This window comes from Buceros rhinoceros, unplaced genomic scaffold (genome assembly GCF_000710305.1).
Source record: "Buceros rhinoceros silvestris isolate BGI_N320 unplaced genomic scaffold, ASM71030v1 scaffold18030, whole genome shotgun sequence".
NCBI lineage: Eukaryota > Metazoa > Chordata > Aves > Bucerotiformes > Bucerotidae > Buceros > Buceros rhinoceros.
Genome location: NW_010389934.1, coordinates 56,853 through 66,602, shown reverse-complemented (window position 1 = coordinate 66,602; position 9,750 = coordinate 56,853). Strand labels below are relative to the sequence as shown.

Genomic DNA, 9,750 nt, shown 5'->3' with positions numbered 1-9,750 from the left:
GGCTGGCTGAGGCTCGAGCGCAGCCGTGGCCCTGCTCTGGTTCCAGCAAAGCTCTGGCACCTGTACCGGGCAAGGGCATGCCGCTTGGTCCCCTCTTCAGTGCCCTTATGGACTTCCCACCCTTCCTACAGAGTGTGGGCACATCACTCTGCACTGGGCAGTTCCGGGGGTACCACGATGTGTCCAGCTCACACCTTGGCACGCCCATCCACCACAACCGAGGGAACTGAAAAAGCCTCCTAAAATATCTGAAACAAACTACTGATGCAATTACACATCTAGCCCTCTCCACTCTCCTCCTCCCTCCTCCTCTTATTCTCACTCTCCACCTAGTTTAATTTAACCACAAAGGCATCCTTGTGCGAGGAGCGTGCTTCCCCACCCTCCTGGCTGATTCTTGGGGTGTTCCTGTGCATGCCCGTGCAGCTGAAGAGCTGCCTCCTCTGCCTGCTGCCTGCTGCCTGCTCTGCCATCCCACGCCGGCGCAGCCGCCCAGCTCTGCCAGACTCCACCGCGCCTGCTTAGCTCTGGTGTGAGATCCAGAGTGACGCATCACTGCTGGCAGAGCTGCTCCCAGCTCCCTGTGATCAGTTAATTAGCTTTCTGTGCTATTATTACGTCGTCATGGTGAATCTACCCACTCCTCCGATCAGAGAGGGGAGAACGGGGGAAGCTGTAATTAGAGTGAATCTCATTAGAAACTGCTTCATCTCATCAGGCTCCCCCACACCCTCGAGTACAATTCAAGTTCATTGCCTCAGAACAGTCCAAGCAAAACAAAGTGCACAGCGTGACCCCACATGAAGGATGGTGCCACTCATATAGTGCCACTTGCTTTGTTTCAGTTCCTGCCTGCCTGCTGTAATTAGAAGGCACAGAGGATTCCACACTCGCCCAGGTTTTGCAGGTCAGTATCTGCAGGTTGCCTGAGTATAATCACGTATTTAAGGGGTCGTATCACAGGGTTGCTTCTGCTCCCAGGCTGGCTTGCAGGCTGCTTCTGTTGGGGGTGATGCCATCACCAGGATGCCACCTGGCACCTTCACTTTGGATACGAGAAAAAACACTGACGGATCGGTTACAGTGCTTCACATTCAGAGAATTCACCTGCTCTTGAAGACCTCAGCACATCCAGAGCTCCTGAAGCACCATTCTAGGGTGGAAGTAGAACAAGCACTGCTAATATCCCAACGTGCTCCCATGTTTGAACGCCCACAGCTCCTGTATCAGAGAACATCTCCATCTTCTAGATGAGAAATTCACCTCCAGGCATCTTTACTTTCCCAGAAACTTCCCCGGTTCCTCCTGGGAAGCCCGAGTGAGGATCTGACAGGCAGAATCCCTTTGCGTATCACACTGTTTTGCTTTGGCTGCCGCACAGGCTGTGCCCTTGCTGTGAAACGCACGCTGCCAGCTGCTCCGGGGCACCCACGCACCTCTGGTCCAGGGCACGGATGCGTACAAGATGCACACAGATGTATACTGCACATATCTTTTTCAACCAAGCCCCAAGAAAACCCATTAAACCCTGCAAATGTCAACTCAGAGTTTACACTGTTGGGGGAAAAGCAAATTTGCCATAGAAACCCCAGAGGAGATGGATGGCTGCGCGAGTTTCTCAGCAGGAGCGGATCGCCGCTTCGCGCTGCCACGCAGCAGCCCACCCCCCACTTAGGCCGTTTCTAGGAGGGTGAGGTAGCTGTAGCAGTGGCTGCAGCAGAAGCTGTTGGTCTGTGAAAAGAGAAACTGGACGTTTCCTATAAACGTTACATCTTCTTCGTATCAGCCAAGGTGGGGGCAGCTCCTGGCGACTACAGTAAACATTTTACCATCACAGTGATGTTTGCCTGAGAGTTTTGGACCAGTTAACAGTGTAATGGCATTAAAACTAAATAACGGACAGCACTACTACCAACACAATCAATCCCGCCCTTGCCAAGCAAGGCTTGCTCACAGTAAGAGCAGTAAGAGGGAAGGGCAGCCTTCAGGGGTTCCCAGATGAATGTTTGCCCTGTCTGCACACTCAGCTGCAGCAGATACATGGTGGTGCAGACCTGATAACCAGGATCTGCATGGCAGGAGCCCGCGCTGGCCTGGCTTGGCCCCTTACCCGTAGAATTCGCAGGTCTGGTTTCCCAGGAGCACTGACACGCGGCTGCCAGCTCCCAGGTAGTGCCCGGAGATGGTCACCATCGTCCCTCCCGACTCCGGACCACGGCTGGGATTCAGGAAACTCACCGCTGGAGTCTGGAGAAAGAAATGGACAAACTCACCACTCAAAAGGCAGCACTGTCAGCTCCAGCTTAACACGAACCACCAGCGATAGTTACTGTGGGGGCAGAGCCTGTTTCCTGTTGCTGATGGAAAGACATCCTTGTTAGGCAAACAGATCCCACTCGACATTTTCTTGGTGATGATATTGCAGCAATGTCTCATCTTTATCCTGCCTTGCACCACAGTAGCTATTTATCCCCCTTAAGAGCACTTGCAGAACGTAGGTACCTATTCATGTGTTTTTAACCAGTGGATATTACCAAACCGGTTTGCTAACACTGTCACATTACCCTCTTTGTGACTCTCATCTGCAAAGGCTGGCAGCCTCCCCACTCCAAGCCCCTAGTACCACCTGCTTGGCAGCTCGGTGCATTTGTCCTGTTTGCTTGACTCTTTTCACAATGCAACGTGTTTTCTGGGTGCCACAGCATTTGCTAAAGCAGCTTAGACCAAAAATCTGTTTGACACTGACTCCTGAATAGACCAGAGAAAAACACACAATCCACTCCGCTGTGGATAGTTATGGAATAATATTCAGCTGCTCCTGGACAGTTCACAGCTCCTGTCCTTGCTAGGGTCCTCGTGGGTCCCTTCCAGCTCAGGATATTCTGTGATTACCCCAGCTAATGACAATACTGGACAATCTGAATGGTTACAGCAATGGTCACACTAGGCTTGGGAGCATTTCAGGCCACCAAGAGAAGTGATGCCAAAATGCAAAAAACCTCCAAAGGATGTTCAATGTATGACTGCCCGTCAAGAACGTCCTTCAGGCTCCAGCCCATGCCTGGTGACTGCTCCCAAGGTGAACTAGGAACAAGCTGCAGTGCTGCAAACAGACAGCGAGAGCCCACCACCAGCCACCCCCCTCCTCCAGCCCCATCCTGGGGCCAGTCTGCTCATGGGAGCAGGGGGACAAAGAGGAGCCGAGACTTAACATGTCCGTGAGGTCCAGTCGTTCCCATACACACAGCAGCGACAGGGTTGAACGCATACTGGAAAGCACAGCCCTCCTCTGCACTCAACATCAATTCTAAGCAGCTCCTGGCTATGAGCACCTGATACTTCTGGGGAAAGCATCACCTTGTCTAAGTATTGCAGTTGCTGGAAATTCAAAGCATGGCCAAAAATAGAAACTCAGGCTGTAACCCTGAGCAGTCATTCTTGTAAACAAGGGAAAGACAGGAGAGCTGAGGGCCCATCCTAGAGACCTGCGAAAACTCCTGAGGCTGGGGTGAGGCTGCGTCGGATGAGGGCCTGGACACTGAATGAGATTTGTCCATCACCAGCTCATGATTTGGTGATAATTATGACAGATTTACAGATCCAAAGTAGCTCCAAGGTTCCACCTCCCCAGATAAAATGGGTGTAATTAAGGTGACAGCATCGCTCCGGCGCGGTGTCAGGCACCAGATGAGCTCACTAAGGCATGAATCCTCTCAGGGTCAGAACAGAGCTCTGCTTTAAGGTACCAATCAATTTTACTACTGACTTTAATGGCATAAACTAGCTGTAATGGAATTTGTGGCGGTGCTGAAGAGAAAAATAGAGGCCAACTAACAAAGGAAATGATGTGCTGGAAGTTTTAGACACCAGCAAAAAAAGAAACGATATAATCAGGGTAAGTGCTGGAAATCAGAAGCAACAAGAGGAAGGATGATCACGCTCGGCACATGCTCACCAGGCTGCTGCAAGGTACCACACCAAGACTCATCTCCGTGATTACCTTCCACTGGCTCCTGGTTCATATTTAAAACAAAACACGAGAGTGTGCTGCTTGTGCCACGTGGAGCCTGCCTTGCGATCATGGCAAACCTGGGGACGACGCTGGCATGCCCTGGGACAATCAGAGGGGTTTCTGGCATATTCGAGCAGAACACGGTGGCATTTTGCACCTCTGCATGTTGCTGAGTATGTGAAATCCCAGGGGAGGGTGCAGCTCACAGCGTTGGTGGGGTGGCAGGGGCTGCCTGATTTATCTCCCAGTTAGTTCACAGATTGTGGACAATCGGTAAGTGCTGGCATTTCCCTGCATACAGATTCCACCAAGCACAAAATCAATGTGGCTGGATGAAGTGCCCTGTTTAGGCAAACCTGGAGAGATGAGAAACTCCAGCTGCGGCTTTTAAATTCAGGAATCAAAGCGCTGCTAGGTAAACACCACAGAGAAATGACCCACTCCACTGACAGAAGCCCACCCACCCGAAGTCCAGCGCTCCATGAAGCGGACAGAGAAAGCCTACACTGAACCAGCATCCTAGGAGGGGAAAAAAACCATCCCTGAATATGTGGATGCAGAATTACCCTTCCATCCCGAAAGGCATCATGGGGAAAAATAGAGCTATAGACAGAGAAACTAACTCGGATACGTTTGCGTTTCACAGGCAGTTGATTAAAACGAAGTTTCTAGCAGGATCTCAGTCCCTGAGCTGCGGAAGGGTGGACGCTGGGCCTTGCCCTCCTGTTGCTGTTTCTGTGTTCATGCAAAGGGGCCTTTCGATGCCGATATGTGTGTCCACATCCATCCAGAAACATCTTCAGAAACAGCAAGAAGCAGTGCCTGGATGCATCCCCAAGCACCACAGTAACAACGTCCATGACAAACCAAGGACAATCATCAAGGAGCTGGAGTCAGCCCTAACTCCTCCTGCGGCAAGGCCTCAGGTACAGAACACAGGTAGGCTCTGTGTAACACTTCTCTGGGATTACAACACCGCGTGGTACCGCCAGTACCGCAGCCCGGCAATCCAGGAGGTTATCACTGCTTTGGAGGTGGAGAGCTGAAACCAAACACTGTGGGAACCTGGGTTTTAGTTCCACAAAAATGCTGTTTATTCTGCAGACCCGCGTGGGTTCTAGAGCCTGAAAACTGGGTTCATTGAGCCACCGAGAAATCTCGCAATGCCACGGGGAAAGCATCAGAAAAAGATGGGAATTCAGGGATTGTCTTCTGGTGTTGAACCCCACCCGTGTGACACATGCACTTGCAGAGTTGATGCTGCCCCCTCTCCCCACCTCGCCGGACACTCACCACGAACATGTACTGCTGCGTGGACTTGGCCGTGAACTCGGGCTTGCACTCGCCGATGCACAGGAGCACTGGGCCGGAGCTGATCCCTGGCAGCGCCTGCCCCATTTCACAGACGATTCTGGAAGCAGAAATGCCACAGTGAGGCTTTGGCAGGAGGTGTCAGCAGTGCCCTGTGCAGCTCCGGGCAGGGCTGATTTTTTTTTTCTTCCTTCCCCCCCTGCTCCCCGAACTTTCATATCTGCCTCTTTAGAAGAAGTTAATTACTGAGTCTATTTTTACCCCATGTAGTAATTTAAAGGAAAAAAATCAAAACTAGACATAATTATTACAAGCTGTAAACTCCAGAGCAAAGCAGAGCACTAATGGCAATATATTAGCCAGTAGCAAAGTGAGTGCGAAGTCCTTAGAGTAACAGATGAGTTCATTAAGGGAACAGCTCACACTGCAGCCTCCCTGTTAATCACACATGGAGAAAGCTGCTGTGACGGATGTACTCAACCCCGTAACCAAACCCACAGTGGCTTGGTGCAGGTTCTGAAGGAGGGGAAGACCTGAGCGGTAGCTGGGCCAAGAACTCAAGAAAACCCACACAGGAGCTGAGTGACCCAGGCAACATCGGTGTACAGGAGCTTGGATCATCGATCCCACAATTAAAACGCAAATAGCGGGAGGGTTTTCCAAGACTCATTATCAGTGAGCAAAGAAGTTGCTGGTACAAGGAGTCTCATCCAAATCTTGCCCGTCACATGTGATTTGACTGACCCAACCACTTCATCCCATAAAGACACTGAGACAACGAGACCAGAGGAAGAGCCACAGCATCCTTCCCCGGGGAGGCTGGAGGCACTTTCGCGGAGCGGCAGGGGAAACGCTCCGTCTTCTGTGCAAATCTTGTGCAAACGCATAAAAGGCTCCAATTTGCAAAGGCAGCGTTTCAGCTGCCTTCAGCAGCATTAAATTCACTACAAACAAAATAAAATAAAAAGACTAAAGGAGAAAAGAACCCGCCGACAGAAGGAACAGGTGATGCCAGCAGCCCTGATGAAATATGCTCGCGCTGGTAAAGAGCTCTAACGCGAAAGCCCCTAGTGCTGCACATCAAAACGGGTTGCCTAGAGAGACGGTGCCTTTGGAGAAGACAGCAGGAACAGGTGATGCCAGCAGCCCTGATGAAATATGCTCGCGCTGGTAAAGAGCTCTAACGCGAAAGCCCCTAGTGCTGCACATCAAAACGGGTTGCCTAGAGAGACGGTGCCTTTGGAGAAGGGGAGCTGAAACATCTCAGCTGTGTGCCTTCATCTGCCACGTGTTCCTCTCTGCCTCGCAGCCAGACATCGCCCATGCACCGCCCCGCTGCCGTGCCAGCGCTCTTCCTCCGCAGGCCGGTGAGGCGCAGGGCTCCGTGCGGGGCGCAGGGCTGCCACTGGGGACCTCTGCTCCCGCCAGCCCTCGGGCAAACAAAGCAAGGTGAGGTGATTCCTGACCCGCCACGGGCAGGAGAGCAGAGCAGAGCTTTTCTCCCGCAAGAAGCAAGGAATCGCAGTGCTGTATCCAGGGGAAAACGCCGAAAGCTCCACTATTTGCCAGCGAAGCAGCAGCTGCCCTACGGTACCAGGCATGAGGGGTGCAGGACGGGCACAAGCGACCTGCTCAACCTGATCCCAGTTCCTGACTCCAGCCCAACTCCCAGCAGGTACCTAGTTACAAAACACTGCATTCGGCAGAGCCGTGGGGTGCTGATTGCTGGGCTAAGTGGCCCTTTCACCAACATTAACCTAATTGCTGGCTGATAGATTGCGGGGCTGGAGCATATGGTGAGTCATTACAGTCTTGGAATTCAGTCTGCCCACAGAAACCCTTAAGAGGGTCTTTTTATCTGTATTCATCTTTAAAAGGCAGCTCTCATGCTAACGCTTGCTGTTATCTGCCCAGGGTAAATGTTTTAATGATGTTAACAAACTTTGAAAGCTCAAGAGCAGTAATTAGAGTCATGATTATAAAATCAGGGCTTCCTACCATCAAAGGAGGATAATTTTATAATCTTCTGTCCTTTATTTGAAAAATAAAGTAAAACAAAATACTGCTCAGCAGAGCAGCCGAAACCACTAGCAGTGACAGAACTATTGGTGTCGTTCCTGCAGTTACACCAACATCAACAATGCTTTGCACGCCCAGAGCACCTTCATCCAGTGATCGCATGAAATCCTGACACACTGCACCCATCTCCACTATTCGGAAGGGGAGATCACTGTCATTTCTGTCTTACAGATGGGAAAACAAAGACAAGGAGCGAGCAAAAACAAACCAAGGCCAACACGTGCTAGTGACAGGTCCTTCCACCAGAGGCATTTCACCACGGTCAGTGCTCCTGATGCTGGGGCACATCTGTGCTGCTGGGACCACTGACTAGGTCTGGGCTCCCCCACACTCACCGAGAGCAGCCAACAACACAGGACACTGTCCTGGTCCCCAGCAGGAGACTGGACAACCCAAGGGGAGACATCACGTATTGCTCCTCTCCTGTCCTGCACAAATGACCCCCAACACACCCCTCAGCACGTTGGCTACACCAGAACAACCCCCCAGACAGGAGCCTGTGTCACTTTGGGAGGTTTATTCGCCCATCCTCTGTTACATGCCTATTTTCTAATTTTTGGTTGACGTTTTTCTTAGTGAAATAAATGAATTGACTCCAGTGGAGGCCCATTCGGATTAAGCGGCTGTCACCGCCTCACCCGCCTAACAAATGGCTGCATGCAGCCAGCAGCGCCGGCTGAATTTCAAGTGCGATGAGGAGCGGAGGGGGCAGAGAGGCTCCGCAGCAACAGCAAGGTGTTCATCAGAAAAGTTGCTTAGCAAAGCAGGAACCACAGTGTGGAAGGAAACAAAACACTTAATGAAAGCTTAAAGGGCTGCTTAACCCCGCCAGTGAGCATCCCAGCACCTCATCCCCTTCTGGTGCAGGAATGGCATGCGCTGGTCCAGGCACCATTGACCTCCAGATCCCTTCCTGCAGGGCTGGAAAGGGTGAGGAGATGGTGCCTGGCGGCTGGATGAGTTATTGGCCTCCTGTGCATTTGCTGGAAGTCAAGGAAGAGGCTTCGTGTGGGCTGGCCAGCCCTGGGGACCTGCAGTGGGGACGAGCGAGGTCCATGAGGCCACTCACTGTTCTGCGACGACGTACTGCTCGGGCAGGGGCGTGCACTGCACCCCAGCCACCTGCACCCCGTGGGCGATCTCGGAGAAATCCAGGCCCAGGTTCACGCCACGGATGGTCACCCTTGTCCCTCCTTCTGGGGGGCCCGACACTGTCAGGATCTGGAGGGAAACAAAACACAGGAAGGTTGAGCTGGTGTTGCCACAGCACCCGTGTTTCTCCAACCCCATATCTAGCATGGAAACAGACTTTGGCTTTGCAGGCTGCTCAGGGAGGCTGAATGTGCCACCTCCACCTGCTCCTGCTGCCAGACCCAGGCCAGTGCCCCCTTCTCATGACTCCTCTGGATGTCTCGGAGAAGCCCAAGGATGCTGAAATCCATCAGTGCTGTGCTTCAAGAGGACATTGAAGTCCCTGAGCTGGCCAAGAGGCATGGGCAATGCAGTCCCTCAGAACACCTTGCAGAAGGGTAAGGCTGGCTCCTTTTTTACACATACAGAAGGTGGGAAGTCACCTTCTAGAAGCAGCCTGCTGCTTTGGAGAACTTTACCTTCTGCCTTGGCTGTTCTCTGAACATTAATGTCACATTTTACTAGTAAGTTACCACCTCAAATGACTTACAAACGTTAAAGGGTGAGGTGTGAGCTTTAAAGCTGCTGTTTATAGCCTTCCTGAGCCATAATCATCTCTGTTTCTATGGGCTTTCACTAAGGACAATATCCTCTTCAATTAGGAGCACGAATTACAGTAAGGTATAGTCACAGCTCTTGAACCCAAGCCTCTCAAACAGTCGTCCTGAATCTGCCACTAGTCTGCTGTTGCTCTTGGGTGAGTTACTAATCTTCACCGTGTTATTCATAAATAAACATAATCCATAATAATGCAATTTAATTAATTTAATGGATAAATCTTGTTTATGCTTGTTTGTTCCACCCCTGTCTTTGGCAAAAGACTTGAGCTCTTCAAAACCTTTGCCTTAGCGTTTCCAGATGGATATGCTTTTCTGTCACCTTCTTATGAGCCCACTGTTCCCTGGATGTGAGTGGGATGGGAGGGCAGCAAAACAGCAGCCCCATCATGAGAGCATGGTCTGGCCATGTGCTGCACCCCGAAGCTGCCCCTGCAGGACCCCCTGGCACTTCCCAGTGCCACAGGACACATCTCCCCCATCTCACCCAATGCCATCTGCTAAAGCCATCAGGACACCCCTGTTCCCCATCACTTCTGTGGCTCCAGGTGCCCCTCAGCATTCGAATCCCAGCTGAAGCCGCTTTTCTCTTCCCCTGCT

General features: G+C 51.7%; 1 protein-coding gene across 1 annotated transcript in view; it reads right to left on the bottom strand.

Moving 5' to 3' along the window:
• Nucleotides 1-9,750, bottom strand: part of PLXNA2 (plexin A2) — a gene marked incomplete at its 5' end in the record, with an annotated part of 93,615 nt that overhangs the window by 27,638 nt on the left and 56,227 nt on the right. Inside the window, 3 exons of the mRNA XM_010135598.1 lie at nt 2,111-2,247; nt 5,306-5,423; nt 8,472-8,623. Of these exons, the coding sequence (XP_010133900.1) occupies nt 2,111-2,247; nt 5,306-5,423; nt 8,472-8,623 (407 nt within the window). The remainder of the gene's footprint in view (nt 1-2,110; nt 2,248-5,305; nt 5,424-8,471; nt 8,624-9,750) is intronic.